Here is a 19170-nt window from a genome sequence, read left to right as displayed (position 1 = left end):
TTGTCAAACCCGAGTTATGGCTGAAACAGTGCACAAGGGTCCTTTTTGATACTTTGCAAACCTTCGTTTTCTTTTGTTTCTAACACAAATTCATTTCCGAAAAGTGCATAGGATGCTATATTCATTTCCCATGCATAAAATCCTTAGAGAGAACATCCAGGAGCATAAATCCCTCGATCAATGAACTCGATCCATCGATTTCCATTCAAATATCATCTGAATCATCTCCAAACACTTCGAAATTAAAGCGTCCAAATGACTATGAAATCACTTGAAACATTAAGAAATATATAAAAAAAAGCGTAATAGAGCGATAAATGATGACTTATGCAAATATGGCCCTAAAATCGACCAAAAATACTAAGAAAAAGATATAAAAACTAACATAAATGTGCCTAAGAACCCAATATAAATATGATTCATCAAATTCCCCCAAGCTAAACTGTTGCTTGTCCCCAAGCAACACTGGACTCAAGACGGAGAATAAAGACAAGCAAGACTTCCAGGGAACCAGAATAAGACCGACTCGACTCTTGAGCAAACAATCAAACCAAAGTTAACGAAATTGAAATTTGGCTCGGATACATATAGAACCACGTAGCATTCATAGTTCTGTAATTAAATCACCAATCTAGAGGCCGCCACAAACAGTCTCTTTCCAAGCTAGACTCTGCGGTTTTCTTGTAGATATGCTGAAGTTGAGCACGAGAGGTGCCCTACCAACTTAGGGTTATAACAAACACTCGACCTATACCATGTCGACTCGGAATGCAACAAATTCTCTTTAACTTTGACTCAAAACTCGGTTCACTCAATGTAACTTCTGCACGAAGATCAAAAGGTCTTTATAAGAGTTGTAAATATGTAATGGGGATAGGGTGAGAGGTAGGAAAAACATATTGGGAAATGTGAGAGTTGAACTAGCTGGGAGAGTGGTAATAATAGTCTATAATAACAACACAACCAAATGCATGTCGAAGATAATCTCGTTTTGCATCTAGCCTCTTCATACACCATAAAAACCAAAACAAAAATCATTATACACCAAAGTAATTTGATTTTCGGGAAATTCTACATGGTAGCCTCCTAGTTCTAATTTTTTGACGTGAAAGACAAACTTTTTTCCAATTCTCTTAAGTTGCACCCAAGTTTTGAAAAATTAAGTGTAGTGCCCTTTTTTAGGTTTTATGGCTAATATTTTTAGTTTATTGGTTAACCATAATTATTTTTTAAAAAAAAAAACTTAAAACCACCAAAAAGCCACCCATTCAGCCACCTGTTGAACTCCACTGCCGCCCGTCGCCGACGCCAGAACTCCCGGATCCCCTTCCCCGATGTCGGCGCCTTCCCTGATCTTCTAACCTCCCTTCCTTCCCTTTCACCAACGACCGTAGCTCTAATAAACCGACCCATACCCAATCGGCTAATCCCATAACCTACCCCCTACCCTTAAAAATCCAAATACCCCGCCAGTAAAGTCAAGCAACCCCTAGCCTTCCCTTACACCTCGAAAAGGCCGGCGCTAGGGTTTCGGGGGTGTGGGGAGGAACGACCAGACTTTTCAGATGATTTTTAGGAGTTTTCGATTGGAATGGGTAGGGGTTATGGTGGTTAGGGAGGTGGAAGAGAGGAAGGTCGAGGTGGCATCGGGGGAGGAGGAGAAGGTATGTGTGCACCGGCGCCGGGGGAGGGGGAAAATATGTGCGCGCCGGCGTCGGAGGTAGTGGCGTTCGGTATGTTCCGGTTGCCATGGGTGGTTGGCGTGATAAATTATTTTTTTGTAATTAATTAAGGTTAACCAAAAAACTAAAAAGTTATCCATAAAACCTAAAAAGAGCACTATACTTAATTTTTTAAAACTTGGGTACCACTTAAGAGAGTTGGAAAAAAGTTTGTCTTCACACTGAAAAATCAGAACCAAGAGGCCACCGTGTAGAATTTCCCTTGATTTCCTCTTCTTCCATTCTTTCTTCAACCTTTCTTATTTTCTTTTCTATATATTTTTTTTCCTTTTTTATTTCTTCATTCTCTCCTTTTAATACCCCATTTAATCAAAATTACTTTAAAACATATTTAAAATATTTAGAACATATAATCTCTGTAGAGAATGATAAAAAATAATTAATCAAGTCAAACCCGAAACCTTTTCAACCAAATAAAACCACAAAAAAAAAAAAACTAATCATATATATCTTGTGCTACACTTACATTGTCCTTCTTTAGTCCCGAATTCCATGGTTTTCCGTATTATCCTTCAAATGTTTCTATGTGATTTAATAGATATACTTTACAATCATGCTTGTTCGCATGACTCTTCCATTTCATCTCCAAGTTTCTAGTTTCATAAGAGGACACAATGTCATTATTAGGATTCACTAAATGCTTTCAACTAAAAAAATAATAATTTATAAGCATATAATTTAAACTATACATTTTCAGAAAATACGCATGTAACTTATTTATTTGAATATGTAGTGTAGAACGTAAACATATAGTTATTTAGAAAAGTTAAACTTTAATGACTTACCATCTTTGTAAAGTCATCTCCATATTTATTTTCAAAAGAAATATTTTGTTGAAAAAATCTATTATCAATCACATCAAGTGTTTTTTTCCAAAAAGTTGACACACAATAAATAATAGGGATCCGGGAAAACAGATGGAAAGAAAACCTAATAGATAAAAACAATTAAATAATAAATAAAAAAATTTAGAACTTAATTAAATACTTTTATATATATTCATGTAATTTGTTAATTTATGAATGATTTATATATAATTTGTTTATTTTATTTGAACCTACTTATAAAAAAATGCTAGATTTGCCATTGCCCAAATAAGTCTTTTCATTTTACAAATTTTGTTGTGGGATTGATCACAATCATATGTGATCTTCATCGGATCAGAAAACCAATCAAGAGTCGCAAAATTTTCGATACTTTCACATTTTTAGCCGCTCTTATATAACAAATTTTTCTTGATTTATCCAAAATCTTCTATTACACTAACGCAGTTAACGTGCGCGATGTGGTGTGAGGTACTTATGATATAAGTCGAGTTCGAGTTTGGGGTAGCTCGACTTGACTCGTTAACATATTGAGTCGAGGTTAATCGAGTCGAATTTTAACCAAGCTTTGATCAAGTCGAGCTTTGACTAAATATGACCGAGTCGAAATTTTACCGAGTCGATCTCGAGTAGTTTACAATTTGATCCGTCTTATTAAAACTCTCTATTTAATGTAACATCTCTTCAATTTTCTTTAATTTCTCATTTAAGAAATTTACATATGACAATACGAGTACATAAATAATGTTTTATTTATTAATTATTAATGTAAAAAAGTTTTTTTTATCAAAAAGATTTAATTTTTAGTAAATATAATATTATGTAAAGGAATTTGAGCTTCTCACGAGTTTTCGACTCATTAACATTTTTAGTCAATCTCGAGTTTGCTCGAGTCAAGCTCACTTAAGCAAGGTTTGACCGAGTCGAATTTGAGTAGCTCGCGAGTTGTCTCGTCTCATAAGCACCCCTATGTGTGTCATAGCTAGTCATATCCACCTCTATCGATTTGACCTTATGTCACAAGTTGTTGGCCGCATTAGTGAGAGAAATTATATAAATAAATATTTGTAGGGGTATAAATGGCTACACACTTCTTTTAACAGTTAAAAAAAGAGAGACAATTTACATTAATGAGGGCAAATTAAATAATTAAATAACCTTTTAGATGACAATTTTCTAAACACATTTCATAAGATTAATGACGAAAAATGAATACATAACTTTTTTAGAGGATATAATTATCCAAACACTGTTAATAAGAGTCAAATTTCTTTTTAAGGTAGGGATGCATACACATCCACTCCATTAAGACATTGGACCAATATAATTTGTGCCATACTTAATACAATCATTGTTATGATTTTGATAACCCAAAAATTATAAAAGGGCGTCTATAGGGAATAAATTTCAAGCGTTAAACCCCTTGCTTGAACCCCATTGTGATCATACACTAAAGTACGGTGGCGTCCAAAAGGGAAGAAGATAGAGCAAAAGAGTCGCCAACAAGTTTTAGGAACTTGTAAACCGTTCACGAGGTGAAGGTTACACCCCTTAACGATCCAAGAGATCGTCAATTCCATAAGGTCTAGAACCAAATAAGGGTTCGGGGATGAAAGTACAAATCCAACCTAAAAGAGATTGAACCTGCCCTAATAATAGGCCTCTACTTTATTCTGATCGTATTCACGTGCGTTTTTTAATTAACATGCAATCAATAGGATTAACTCTAAACCTCTTTATCTATGTTGGTTGAATATAATGCACAAATAAATCTATTATTGGCGATCACTTGAATTATAATAAAATTAACCCTAACAAGATTATTAACTATCTAATAAAGCGTGATTACAAGTACAAATTCCCTTTAAACATGCATAAAAGGTGTGATCAAGCAATAAATAAATATCAAGCAACATAATAATAATCATAATAAAATAATCATCATCAAAATAATAAGGAATAATAATATTCATAATCATCATAAATTATAACGATTATAATCATAAAATCACAACCATAAATCATAATTAAAATAATCATATCAAGATTAAAGCATAATAATAGCAAGATCCTAGGCATGATACTAACAAGATTAATAACAAACCCTAGCATGTCACTAAACAATAAAAATCAAATCTTTAACCCTAACATGATACTAACAATCATAAATATTAGGAAGAACATAGGAAGCATCGCAGGAATTATAATAAGCATATTTGATATTAAAATTACCCTAGAGATGATACTAGGAATAATAACAATATAAACATGATTTCTACATCATAATATCAATTAAAGTACTTACTTTGATGCCTCGTACCTCTTTCTAATAAAAAAATACACACGTTAGTAACTTCAAGGAAAATAATAATCAACAAACAATTAAATAAAATAATTTAAATAGAGATTTGAGACCAAACCCTCAGAAATTAAACCTTTCACGTCTAGGGCGAAGGCAACTTCGAATATGGCTAGGTGTTTCTAGATCTTGCGAATGCGGAATTTTGTATGTGAAAGACAAGGTTTAGAAAAGAAAGAGATGAATTAGAGAATTAATGATTGCGAAGAAAACTGATTGTAGGTGAATTGGTGAATGAAAACGGAGTTTTTAATACGTTATTTATAGAGAAATCAGCCAAAACAGATAAAATATCAAAACAGAGCACTTGGCGCACGTAAAACGAGATTGGCGCACGCAAAACAGAGCTGGCGCCAGCACCAGCTTATTGGCGCCAGGCGCCAATGGCTAGCACTAGGCGCCAATGCCCGGAGTCAGGCGCCAGGCCTGTTTTTGACGCGTTTTCGAAAATCAGATAAGTTTGTCGTGCTGGAGGATAAAATCGTATCTTTTCCTCGAAAATGCTTTTTGATTTTAATTAAAACTCTGAAAAGTCAATAAAAGTCAATTTATCAATGCTAATTGAATTAGGAATGAAAAGAACCTTCTAGAAGAATCTAGAAGCCTAAAACCATTCCTAATTGCATTGGGAATGATAAATCATATTAGACCCTCCCCTATATCATCGGGCCGCACATAAAGCTCAAACCGGGTCCAGTTTAGTAAATTGGCCATAACTTCCTCAATATTCATCGGAATTGGGCTTATAATATATCGTTGGAAAGCTCTTGTCAAGCCCCATACAACTACACTACCATTGGACCCATATCTTGGACCAACCAAACTGGATTGGCTGTTTTCTTAAAATAAGTTTTCAAAAACAGAGAGAAGAGAAAAGAAAATTAAAACTTTCCGCAACACTAAACTTTCCACACTTTCGCTTCATTCGATTATAATTCGACGTGAAAGGTACTCATCACTTGGTTTGGTTTTGGGGAGATACATTTGGGTGTCTACAGCGTCGCAAGAAAATTTAACTAATTATGACGTTACAAAGGATTATAAGTCACATTAGAATCAAGCATTTGCTGTGAACAAACTATTCACACGCCTCATTTCCCACACACCATAGTCAACATTATCTTAATTAAGAAGATTTAATGATGACATTACTAAGGATTAATAGTGGGATTAAGTAATCTTGATCAAAAGCTAGATAGATTAATGGAGTAAGCTATTTTACTTGAGTTCATTACAATTTGAAAGCTAGTGAATCTAAATCCTAACTCATATCTAAGTCCTGATAGCAGGCTCAAACGAGTTTCGTACGTTTATGTTATAGAGCAGGCATTGTTTGGACTTAAGAGAGTAGCACTTTGTTCTTTTGCAATATCCTTAACCTTTTTGCACAATCTACAAATTCTCTGCAACCACAATGTATAGTGAAATGAGGGTCAGAAAACACTAAATCTGTTACACTGAATGACTAAATTCATGTTAATTTTTGGAAAAAAACATGACTATTAGCTAATGAAGGAAACATACTTCCATGGAACATCACCAGCAGACCTCCACTTCTCCTCTCTGTCCTTGTAGAAGAGCATAAACTCCGATCCACGTTGAAACAAGCGTAAGCCATATGCTGTTAACCCGCCTGAACTCAAAATTAAGGCCATACTGATAAGAAAACTGTGCATGATTATCTCCTATTCTAGTGAAGTAATGCATTTGTGAGTTTACCAAACATGTTCTCTAGTTGAAGAGCAAGGTCAGCATAGCCAGCATGATTGACGAGGCAGATTTTCCTGCCTACGATAACCCCATCCATATTGACCTTAACATAAGTCCATCGTTCTTTGCTCTGGACTCCCTCCAGGTCTTCAGTAGAATTATCAGGGTTTGATTCTGAGCAATTAGGACTTTTGAGGCGTACCAAGTGACTTGGGTATGACCACTGCATCGGATCATTATTGTAACCCCCTGGGACTATTGTCGAATCCATTTGCAATCTTTGGTTACCTGCATCAGTTTTAGATAAAGCATTAGGCTCGCTTTGATGATTAGTTTTTTTCACTTTTTTTCTCTTCAGGTCAACGCTTGAGAATAGAGAGAAGAGGTAAGGGAAATCCCCCTACTCTCAAGCAAATGTAGTTGGTGGGAAACTCACCTTGTATCGTGTAAATGGGAATAATAAGATATACGGAAGGAGTACTTTTGTCCTAAGAAAGGATCTATTCCAAACAACTTCACTGGCTAATTAAAATTTATTTTTAAATCTTGGAACAGTTATCTAGTAGCCAAATTGGATGACATGCTAGATTTGGACCGACCATATGATATAACAAAAATAAACATAATTGAAAACAAAGTGTGTGAGAACACATACTCTGATCAGCATGATGACAAGCTTGGGTATGAAGAGTATTCAAGCTAAGCCCAAGATCAAGAGTTGATGCGTTCAAAAGAAAACCAGCCATGTTCGATTCCATTTAACACTATTTTACCTGCACTCGAGTCTTAGATCAAGCTACTGATGTTTCGATGAATTTTATGAGTAATACTAGACAGATACTGAACACGTTATATACGAAAACATAACATGCAACGAAGAATACGATACGAGTACTAACTTAATGTGGGAGCCTACCAAGACGATATAAAAATTTTGTTCCCACATTGGAAATGTTACCCATTTTGTGATCATCTATCTTCTGAAGAAAAGCAGAACACCATAAAAAATAACTAAGGAAAAAAAACAAGGGATGGGAAGAAATGAATCTTGACAGAAATGGTTAGATTTTGCAGCCTAAAATTGGTACAAAAAATTTATCTTTCTGAAGGTAAATTTCTAAAGATGACAAAACAAACTCTGAGATAACACTGTTGTTGGTTTTCTGCTGTTGCTGCATGACTTGCATTATTTGTAAGGGAAATTACTTGATTTATTGTAATTTACTAAATCTATCTATATGCCCATAATATTCTGATGCTTTCTGAATTTAATTTGTTTAACTGAAGGGAGACATTTTTTGTTGGTGCTAAAGTTGACCACTTTGTAGTTGTACCTATGTTGAATGGATTTTAAAAGGGTTGGATTTTGTTACATGTTTATTGTTGTAAACCATATTATTAGGGATGGAGGCATGGAGCCCAGCATAATACGAAGTAATTTCAATGTCATAAGCAAAGCAAAGTATAACAATTTAGGTAGTTGCCTACTCTAACATCAGAAATTAAATCCCGTCTACATCATTGCCCTTTATTAGGAGCTCTCTCTACACCCAAAAAATATAAATACTCAAGGTATAACAAGTTAGACATGGTGATTAACACGGTAACCTCTTTCTCGATATGAGGGAAAACCTTAAACTAAACTGACTGATTTGATCGTGTTAGGCTATTAGTGTCTTACAACATTACAATTACAAATCATCAAGGGGGCGCAATGATAAAACGATATGAGGTATTTAAAAAAAAAAAAAAAAAACAAAAACAAAAAAAAAAAAAAAAAAAAAAAAAACAAAAAAAAAAAAAAAAAAAAAAAAAAACTCTGATTTCTTATAATATGTTTTTTTAAAATACTCTTGATCAATAATATGTTCAAGTGCAATGCCATTGTAATTTCTCTTCAGCATCAACAAAATAAATACAGATTGTAGCACCAATAGTTCATTTAAGCATATAATTGGAGAAAAATCACAACTGATATATGAAATGAATTCTCTTTATTCATTCATCACCCAATTAACCTTCATATAATCATACTAAATGAATTTCCCAAGTGCTACTTGGACCAAAAAACAATTAAAGGTATATTCTGTTCAATGTACTTGTATGTTTATTATATACTTCGTATAAATTTAGATAAGTTAAAACAAATTTCACTACTTTACAATAAAGTTCCCACAAGTTTAATTCACGATAAAAACATGCTTTAATCAGATTGCGTACATTTCAGTTAAGTCTTAACAACTTATTTATCATTCAGCTTATTAAGTTATATTTAATTACTGATATAACCTAAAAATCTAGTTTATTTATTTAAAGCTAATTTCTTCAAAAAAATCAAAAATAATTTATCACCAAGTAATGGAGTTCCCTCCTCCCCCTCAACAAACAAAATCACACACCATCTGTATCCCAAAATAAAGACAGGATAACACACATCTATTTCACAAACAGTAAGTCTCATCTTATGCAAATAAAAAAGGAGACCATATAAACATTAACTCCAAAATATATAGATCTAAGATTTCCTTTTCAGTTTTGGCTCTTTGCTTTCGTTAATTTTTGGTTTGATACTGAAAAAGAATGACACCCAAAATCCATCACTTGACGTAATGAAAACGACAGGGACATTTTACAACAAAGTCTATACAACTTGTAAAGAAAATAATACAAACCTGCAGCAAAACACATTTTACCAGCATCTTCGATTCTATATACGAACTATAAACTTAAGAGTCAAGACTCTGAAAACCTTATACACATGTACAATTCTGGCCAAAAAGTATGGGAACCGAAAGCTTGGATATCAGACCAAACCCAGCCTGATAGCAACTCTTGACATCCTCAGTAAAAAGGAGAGATGCTTGGCTGCTTGCCTTGGGCAACTTTACTCTGCGTTCCATTTTCAAAATAATAAATTAACTGAGCACCGGTGTGAAAATAGCTTGATTTGGTGAAATGAGATGCAACTGCTTTGCTCTTTTTAGCCACAAAAAGAAATAAAATCATTTTGAGAGAGGGTCCTGTCCTTTTAATCCAAATCTCTAGTCATTACAGCTCAGAAACTCAACTATACGAGGATATATTTCTTCTACAGCCTGCAAAAACAAGAATAAGCATTAAGTTTTAAAAACTTATGTGGAAGGGGGAGGAGGTTGGGGACACTCACAGACTCAAAGCAAGCCACAAAGACTGAAGCAGAAGAATATAAAATATGCTGGTAATTGTATCAAGCATGACTTTTGGCTATATTGAGTAAATAATTTACAAAAGAAAGGTCAGAATATACTAACCAGTCTTCCTCCAACCAAATCATAGTGTGCATAATGTGGACCTCCAGGTTGTCCAACAACTTCATAAGTAACCATGTTTTCAGGGATAAACTTCACAGTTTCTGTTCCATAAAAGTGTCAAAATTAGATTTTGGACAATCAATTTAAAATCACTAAGCTAAAACTATTTCCTCTTGAGTTTTTGTTGGGTAAAAAAACATATTCCTTTGTTAGTGCAATCTAGTAGAAGAAACTCAAGGGGGTCGGAGAGCATAGATTTTTAATTTCCTAAAAGGGGTTGCAACAAAGTCCCTGTGTCCCCAAACAACATTTTCCTATTGCACATGTTTTTAGGAAGGTGAATAAAGAGTATAGTGGGGTTTGATTGATTATAGGCAATGTGAATAGTAAAAAAAATTGTGGACTAGTTGATTAAAGGTAAATATCACAAGAAAGATAGTGAAATTTGAATGCTTAAAAAAAAGAACTAGAAACAAGTAGGGTTTGATTGAAAAAAATAAACAAATAAAAAAAGTAAAAAGGATGCTGGGTTTGGTTGATTAAAGGTGAAAAATAAGAGAAAACAATAATGGAGATTTTTCCTTTTTTATTTTTGGGTAAATAAGACTGTTATTTTTGGACGGAGGGAGTATTGATTTGTAATCTTGTAAGGAGACTTCTTTTTTTATTTTAATAATAAAACAAAATATAATTCACAATAAAGCCAATTTCAAGGATCCACGTATTCGAGTTTGAGTATCATCAATAATATACAAAGTAACTTATCTAAACAAAATTAGTAAAAGAAAGTTCAGCCCAAAACCGCCCCAAAGTATGCTACTTAATAATAAGTTAAAATAACACAGTAAGCTAGCTTAACTATCACACAGTAACAGTATCTCCAAGACACCATTAACACCAGCCTCCATTCATTACCAGTATGTATGTATGTTTTCTCAAGACCAAATCAATGTTAATGTTACCTCTTAATTGGCACTGACCACCTCGTAATTAACATAGCATTGACATAAATTAGTGAGGGAGTATTAGTGAGAAAGTGCGAAGACAGAACAATACTTTGGAGGTCACTTTTTATAACATTTTCACTTATGGATGTCAGGAGCATCTCTACTGCTCTACATTATGTTATAAACCAAAACTAACAAGATTTTTAATTTGAAAAAAAAAAAAGTCAAAATCAACATCATGATGTCTCGGAAGCTAAAAGTCAAACATTAAACATGGACTAAGATGCTAAGAAATGAAATATAAAAAAAGTAGGGAATACCATAAACTGCTTCAGGTGGGCAAATGAGATCATGATCTCCCGCGAAAGCCAATACTGGGGTAGTAATTTTGGGCAAATGCTCCTTGTAGAAGAAGGTGCCACTACGGTCACGCAGTCCACCCTCTCGAAGAGCTGTTGTTAGTTGTAGTAAAAGTTTAGCTGATATAGTACCTGGAGGTATTATCATTGAGTTAAAAAGAAGATACTTGAGGAAAAAACTTATGGTGAAGAGTTCATAGTTGACATTCAAGCAAAATTTCACCTTGCAGTTAAAGACATTCTGATGAACACTAGCAAGTATAGCTGCTTGAACATCAATTATAACATAATGACAAATGTACAAGACGCAAAAATAGCAGTTTTTATAAACTTGGAAAACAGCATAAATGGGAACACCAACAAAAACAACAGTATAATAGAAGCAACCCAACTAGTTCAGATTGCACACACAGAAGTTGATTATTAACACTTGATACAAACACAGAAACAGTAATATATATAGCATTAAATGGTTGTCAATCCACATCTCCAATAAGAAAGCAGTTTTTAACTTCGAAAAGGATAGGGAAAAACAGATGGAAAATTCAACAAGAAACAACTATAAAAGTTGAGCTAATAAAGTAGTAATATATGTGCACCTAATCAACAGAATAGCAATCCATATAGTTCAGAGTCTATACAAAAAAGTTGATTCACACTTAATACAAGCAAAAGAGGAAAAAAAGTACTTGTTATATGTTGTGTTGTGAGTGCCACATGTACTATACTTCCTCATCACAGACTGCAGAAGAAAATACAAACCAACATTCAAAAGAATAAAAGGTATTTGTGCGTACAGAAATTGTTCAAAACAAGCTTCTTTAGCAACTCTGGATCCATCATGTCCTCCGCTGATATTAAATTATTTAGCCAAGACAAGACATATGGAGGACTTGATGTAAAAGGGTAAGCAGCTGATAGCATGGCTCCTAGTGGAACAACAGGGACATTAAGGACTTGTGCAGGATTTGCCTGAAAAAACAATAGATGCAAATAAATAAATTATTTTATATCACTTGTGAAAGAAGGAAAGGACCATAAAAAAGCAGAATTGACTAGTATTCCACTTACAAGGGGTAGGAGCATCTTAAGTGTTGATTTGGAAGTTGTGTAGTCAAGTGAAGACGCCAATGTTACAACAGCTGCTAATCTAGGATCTCTACCTTCATATCCTGATTTGAACAACAGCCAAATAGTGACTAACCAAAAGTAATAATAGTGATAATTAGTAACCAACATGCAGCTCTTAATAATAAGTCAGGCTAGCTCAAAAGGAGAACAGTAACGACGGGGATTGTTACAGAAATTTGTAGTCATAACATACCTCTCATGTGAAAAGGGAAATTTTAAAGATAAGTATTAGGCTGGTGTTAGTTTAAGGGTTAGAATGATGAGCTTTTAGGGAGATCATATTAAGAAAATTGGTCAAGCAGAGATGTGTATGTTTGAGAAGAAATTGCAGGAACACCTTGAAGTATAGAATAAAATACAATATACACAATAAGGTTAAACACATTAATAAGCTAAAGGATGTGTTTGTAGCTTATTAAACACATATGTATGTGCACTGGTCCTTAAAGGATGTGTTTGTAGCTTATTAATGAACACCTTAAAGGATGTGCCCAGCTACAAACTGATCTCATAGATGTATGTGCACTTGGCATTAAAGGATTGTGCCCAGCTACAAACTGATCTAATAGACCCTTTACACCAGTACATTTTTAATTAGACACGTGCAGGGAATTTGACGACCAACCCCAACTTTGGATTTGGAAGTCTCAAAAACAAGACTATAATCTCATGGTGAATTCATGGGGTGTCAAGAGCAACTTCAAGAGTTAAATTTAACTTTATCTTGCACTTTGATCTCTTAGGACTTGTCTTCAGTCAAGAATTACCAATAAATGCTAAAGATTAGGAGCACGAATGTTGTGAGAGAACCGGAAGTAAAAGTAGCAAAGGAAAACTGTACTTTTGAGGCCAGAAGAGTGCATAGACCACCAAGGCTTATTAATCACTGTTGTACATTCCTGCAGCCCCGCAATTATTGCAGTACAGCAAATTAAGTGCTGCACCCAGTACAGCCATGTGTTGCACAAAACATCCATCCCTCACTGTAGTGGCTGCTTTTGCACAGGAATTTTTCCAAGTAATCATACAGCTATATCCTTTCTTTAAAGCTTAAAGGCCTAGATGTAATCAAGGGTTGCTTAAGCTTAAGGAATCATTAGAAAACCACTCTATAAAAGTGTAAAGATACAAGAGACTCATTAGCTTTGGTTGATGTTGAGGATTGATAAGAGGAGACTGCTCTTGCTTTTATGACTTTGTTTAAAATTTCACAAGACTCCTCATTTATGCAACTTAATGTTTACTCATGACACAGTTTAGAAAATGGAGGTAAAATCTTATGAATTTAAGCATGCTTTAATGGAGGTTAATTCTTAATTTTAGGTATTTCAAGGGCCTTCTGTCTACTTGCTTTTTGGCCAATAAATCGTGTTGGTGCTCTGTGCTTATCATTATCTCATTATAGGAGACCATTTCTTCTCTCTTAGTATTTCCACTGAAACCAAAAACAAATCCCTGAAACACCATCTTTATGAACGAAGAATTTGAGTCAAATTTACAAGAAAAGCTCTTGGGATCCATTACACAACAAAATTTTGGTGTCAAAACCAACTTCATGGATTTAGTTTTAGAGATTTCCAAAAACAAAATTGAAGTTTGGGTGAGCTAAAGCCACAAAGTTTTGATTTTCCGTTTTATTGTAGTACTGAGTAATAAATACTTGATCAATGTTTTACAGATTTCACAATTCTGTAAGTGTTGTCTCAGGTTAAATTCAGAAATGCAATCTGGCAAAATCATGATAAAAACATGAAAAGTAATCCCATATCTCAATCTCGTTCTTACTGTTATGATTTCTAATAAATTTACTTTCTTTTCTTTGTCTTGCCAATAGATCTCTCCCTTCGTTCCCCCTTGATTCCTGTCTTTAGATTTTGGTAAGGTACTTAGTAGCTCAAGCTTTGACACTTTCATGCAATAAAAAAGACTTCAAGATGTGAAAACAAGTGATCAAAAGTCACAAAACATGTACACCAAAACGTCATAACTTACCATATTTGGACAGCATCCCATACAACAGTATACCACCCATTGAGTGTCCAATGGCAAACAATTTATCATCCTTGGGTTTGCTTTGAGATATTATATAATCCATCTGCATCACAAAGACACAAAGTGTGAGAGTATATATTAGAAGGGGCAAGATGCTAATTACAGAGCATAAAAAATTGGCAGAATGAGAGATCATACATATATCATGTTAGCTCACATTTAAAAAGATTTTTATAATTGTCATAGCATGAAGGGTGAGGGAGAGTTGAAGATCATCAGAAATCAGATGAAAGTAGGATTATCAAAAGTTAAAACTATCAAAAATATAATATCTGTTTTTAACCAACATTTAAGAAGAAAGGTCACCTCACCACAGCAGGAATATCCTCCTCCAAATAATGATCAAAATCCCAATCATACTTCACCATCACATCAAGCTGTTTCTGAAATTCCTCTATGGTTGTGAAGAAACGGGTCTGCAAATCAAAGAGTGGAGGCGAGACCGAGCGTTGACTTTCTTCAAAGATATTCACTAGCCTTTGGCTTAGATCTGATACTTGATTAGCTACAGAAGAGTTGTCACTAGTTTCTAACAAGCTCGAAAGCTTTTCCTTTATGTCATTGAAGCGGTCAAGTAAATAAGAATCTTCCAAGAGTTTCTGAAGTTGATCAAATAGTCTTGCAGACATAACTTTTGATTGACCTTCACTAAGAAAGCCAGAGAGCCTCTGAGACAAACGCATGAATGTTTCTGTTAATTTTGTAACAAGTTCTGATTCATCCCACATTGTCGCAACTGTCAATGGAGCTCCATTATTAATAGGGACGTCTGCATCAGCTAGTGCCCCATCCTCAACAGCCGCAGACTGCCTCGTTTGAGTCGCAGCTTCTTTTGCCTTTTCAGCTGCTGACTCCATCTTACTAGAAATTTCATGGGCTGATTGTTCAACATTTTTGGAGTGTGTAGCAGGCATGCTCAATCCAGCCCCTCTAACTTCCAGAATCCATGTATCAAATCCTTGTCCAGACATGTAGCGAGCAAATGAAGACTGCCACAAAAATAATAATAATTAAAAAAAAAAAAAAAAAAGAAACAAAGCCGCCTAAAAAATTTTAAGACTGCCAGAGACCATATTTCATCTTATTTACTTGCCAATCAACAAGCCTTTATTTGACAACATGATCCCAAGAAAAAGTAGACTCTATAAATCAAAGCAGAATTACTGAATATGAATGAACAATAATAACTAATGAATCTTGTCCTCCTTAACACCCTTAAGAGAGGGTAAAAAAAAACAATAAAAGTACCCCCAACTGCCCTACGGCCACCTTTCCATTCCATTCTATCCCAGCCATATTTGCAGCAATGTTTTACTTCTTTTTATGACACTCCCAGTTCACATTAAGGCATTTCTTGACTACGGATACATTAACCTAAATGTCTATGCCCCAATTCTTGACTTGGGATCATGTTGACCCAAACCCTATCAAAATCGGAGTGCCATAATGCTTATAAAGGCCGACCATATTTGATATTCACAGCAAATGTTATCAAGACTCGACAGAAAATGGCTGTGGTGTTACTGTGGGAGAAAAACAACAATTTTGGGATATATATTTAAAAAAATTGCTTTAAGGTTTAATAATGACAGTAGGATACTAGGATACCCCACTTCTACCAAAAGTTATACGTGTAGAGCTTATGTAGACTGAAGAAGTCCTTATATAAAGCATAACAACCAAGTAAACACAGAATTACAATGAAATTAAGTCTATCTTAATGCATCTTAGCTTTTCTAATATGGCCAGCTTAGATACTTCACGCCATGCATATATGAAGGGGATAAATTAATACCTTCACAGTACATTCTTCTTAGAATTCACTTCCAATTGATGCATATGGTGTTAATCTAGAGACTACAAGGCAAGGAATATGGAGACCAGCCAGAAAGCTAAACTTTCATAAATGATTTAAATCAGAAAGTAGTAGGTTACAAGCTAGAGACAGAATCACTGACTCTCTTTTAACTTAAGGTTGTAATAAACTAGAAGAAAAGCAAAATAAAAATAAAGTACACTATCTTTGGTTTTCAATGAGAATGCACCGCTGAAGATTAATGAGATAACAGGGACAGAAGCTTAAGAACAAAATGATATATGTTCAAGGAAAACTGAAACGAGACTATAGACATTTAGCCAAAATGAGGAATATAAAATTATTTGGTATTTCATATAATATCCAGCCCCGTCGATGAATGTAAAATAACTTCACCAAGTTTAAGATAACAAGCTTAGTTCAAACTAAGTCCCAAATACTTCCTCGTTTAAATTTGAGGCTAGGTAAATATCCTAGACAATCCTTTTTGACCAGGGATATGACCCAAGCAAGAAGAATAAATCTAGCTCATCACATTGGGAAAAAGAAAGCAAAATTCTGAAATTATAACAAAAATTTTAAATGCAATATTACTACTTTCTTCTTCAATCAGTTTCTGATTCAAAATAGTTCTAAGATCTACAGAGCATGTGTGTAGTGTATTGGTAGTTTGTTAAAGTAAGAAGGCATATTATCATTAGTTGAGTTAATGTAGTAGCTTAGTGGATCAATGTTTACCCACTAAATCAGTTTACATTACCTTAATTCTAATTAGTAGTCATGCTACAATGTTTAATAGAATTGAATACATGAATTTTCTTATTTCTCCTATCTCATCTCCAGTGGTGGACCTTTGTTACGCCGGGTCGGGGCCCGGCCTCCCTTAATTTTTCTAAATTGTTGGTTATAAGTAATATAATGTCTAATAATTACATTTAAAAAGTTATGGCATAGTGGTTAAGTATTGTTATTTTTGAGCAAAAGATTGGAGGATCAAACCTGGGCCCCCTAAATTTTTTGGCCCAAGATCCGCCACTGCTCATCTCTCTATATAATTTCTAACACATCCATGCTCATCACTCATAGAATCTCTTACTTTGTCGTTATTTACTTGGACACATTTTCCATTTAAGTCAATCCCTATGTATTTGACACACATCACTCTTTCCATAAATGGCATTGACCAGCTCAAAATTACAATTTCTATCACTTCACTTGGAGCTGCTAAACACTAACTTAAAAGGCTAATTGAAAAAACAACTAATTACCCACTAAATAATACGAAGTATAAAAGTAAAACCCCACGACTCACTAACAATAATATCACCACCGACAACTCATACACGGAGTACCCAATAATTTCCAGATAACTTACCAATAATCAGGATTCAGGACAACTCAACAACTCAATCATGGTTATGTTTCGTAGTCCTATCAACAACTAATAACAATAATAAGTTGCATCTATTACTCCGTCAAACTAAAACATTGATCAATTAAACACTAAAATTCCAACGGCATTGACAAACCAAATCATAAAATAACACCCAAAAAAAAATATAAAAAAAATAAATAAAATAATAAAAAAAATATAAGTGAAAATCCAAGTACGTCGGGAGATAGATCATAGCCAATAGCATTGGTCCCAACACCAGATAATAATAAAAGAGGATGATTCCTAGCCGTAGCCTGCACATTCATCAAAATCAAACACCCAAAAATCACAATTCAAACCCTAATAAAATTTTTTTAAAAAAAAAAACGGTAAAATTAATCCAAAAATTAAAAACCTGAGGATTAGGATGATAACGCCAAAGAGCAAGACGCCAATCAGAATTAGCAACATGAACATAATGAAGCTCATCAGCAGTACAAATCGAGGGTTTATCAACAACCTTCTCAACGGCGTCATTTGAGAAAGCTTTAACACTCAACCGCAGCGAAACACGGTGATGATTACCGGCAGTAGCCGGTGATAACCGGCGGCGATAATCGGCGGTAAACGGCGGCGAAAGGCGGCGGAAGAATGAGGAGAATTGGAGAGAGAAACGCATATCTGATTGAAACTGAAATGTAGTCGTCATTTTTAATGGTGTATTTATTTACACTGATGATAATTTGCTGCTTTGTAGGAAGCGGTGATACCGCTTAATTTGCGTTTGGCGCTAATTTCACAAGTTTTGATTAGGAATTTGAGATTGGTTTTTGTTTTTTTGGGATGTAGTTTGATTTGTTTGTTTACTTGTAATTTCATTTGAAGAATACATTTGGTGAGAAATATTTAAAACGAGTATATTGAGTTTGTGGCTAGTTGTTGTAATCATTGTCTTCTTTTTTGACTTTATCATGGGTCAAGTGACACATATCCTATATCCATAATCGAATTACTCCATACGGAGTACGGAGTTCGTAGTCTTCGTACCCGTTTTAGTCTAAAAATTTAGAAATCACCACCCCTTAAATTATCGATTTCGTGTCAAAAAATGGTCTACTAAGGGTTTGCAGGTCGCTTTGGACCTATGGGGTTGGTTCAAGGTCAAAACACCCAAAAAATTATCGGAAAAGTCTCATTTTGGTAGTTTCACACAATTTGAGCCTAATTACCAACATGCAAAACGATGCATTTCCATTACTTTTTTTTAAAAAAAATGTTGACCTCAAATTAAACCCATAGGACCAAAGTGACCCCCAAAACTTTAGTATGCCAAGTTTTGACACGAAAACCAATGTTATTATTTTAAAAAAAATTGAAATTTTAGTTAAAGGGTGGTGATTTCTAAATTTTTTAATTTTACGGGGTGGTTATTTTAAGGAAATTTTCATTTTTACCACCTTCAAATAATGACTTTGTCGAATTTACCACCTCCAAAAAAAAAACATTTACTTTACCACTTCATAAAAAAATTAAACATCAGTTTTACCACCTCATCTGAGCTCAGG

At 34.3% G+C, this 19170-nt stretch overlaps 2 protein-coding genes across 2 annotated transcripts; both read right to left on the bottom strand.

Moving 5' to 3' along the window:
• Positions 1 to 6264: 6264 nt before the first annotated feature.
• LOC110725280 (auxin-responsive protein IAA32-like) lies at positions 6265 to 7381 on the bottom strand. Its single transcript, XM_021904799.1, has 4 exons — positions 7291 to 7381; positions 6645 to 6923; positions 6450 to 6558; positions 6265 to 6328 (listed from the first exon to the last, which is right to left on the bottom strand). The coding sequence occupies exons 1-4, from the start codon at positions 7379 to 7381 to the stop codon at positions 6265 to 6267; spliced, it is 543 nt and encodes a 180-aa protein (XP_021760491.1).
• A 1744-nt stretch (positions 7382 to 9125) lies between these two features.
• LOC110718457 lies at positions 9126 to 18581 on the bottom strand. The gene is made up of 9 exons (XM_021897285.1): positions 18021 to 18581; positions 17842 to 17919; positions 14726 to 15403; positions 14355 to 14457; positions 12303 to 12403; positions 12029 to 12203; positions 11193 to 11363; positions 9926 to 10026; positions 9126 to 9730 (listed from the first exon to the last, which is right to left on the bottom strand). The coding sequence occupies exons 1-9, from the start codon at positions 18312 to 18314 to the stop codon at positions 9677 to 9679; spliced, it is 1755 nt and encodes a 584-aa protein (XP_021752977.1). The 5' UTR covers positions 18315 to 18581; the 3' UTR covers positions 9126 to 9676.
• Positions 18582 to 19170: the final 589 nt, after the last annotated feature.

This window comes from Chenopodium quinoa, unplaced genomic scaffold, assembly GCF_001683475.1.
Source record: "Chenopodium quinoa cultivar QQ74 unplaced genomic scaffold, ASM168347v1, whole genome shotgun sequence".
In the NCBI taxonomy this organism is placed as follows: Eukaryota; Viridiplantae; Streptophyta; class Magnoliopsida; order Caryophyllales; family Amaranthaceae; genus Chenopodium; species Chenopodium quinoa.
The sequence above is the reverse complement of the archived record's forward strand: the minus strand, read 5'-3'. Positions and strand labels throughout refer to the sequence as shown.

What these genes read in the sequence shown, in the direction of transcription:
- LOC110725280 (XM_021904799.1), bottom strand. Translation starts at nt 7,381, where the DNA reads ATGGCTGGTTTTCTTTTGAACGCATCAACTCTTGATCTTGGGCTTAGC. An exon ending in TTGTCATCATGCTGATCAGA is followed by an intron (nt 6,924 to 7,290) that starts GTATGTGTTCTC and finishes AAACTGATGCAG; the next exon opens with GTAACCAAAGATTGCAAATG. An exon ending in TCAACTAGAGAACATGTTTG is followed by an intron (nt 6,559 to 6,644) that starts GTAAACTCACAA and finishes TTTTGAGTTCAG; the next exon opens with GCGGGTTAACAGCATATGGC.
- LOC110718457 (XM_021897285.1), bottom strand. Translation starts at nt 18,314, where the DNA reads ATGACGACTACATTTCAGTTTCAATCAGATATGCGTTTCTCTCTCCAA. An exon ending in CCCACCTGAAGCAGTTTATG is followed by an intron (nt 10,027 to 11,192) that starts GTATTCCCTACT and finishes TTTATGGAACAG; the next exon opens with AAACTGTGAAGTTTATCCCT. An exon ending in ATTTGGTTGGAGGAAGACTG is followed by an intron (nt 9,731 to 9,925) that starts GTTAGTATATTC and finishes TTGTTTTTGCAG; the next exon opens with GCTGTAGAAGAAATATATCC.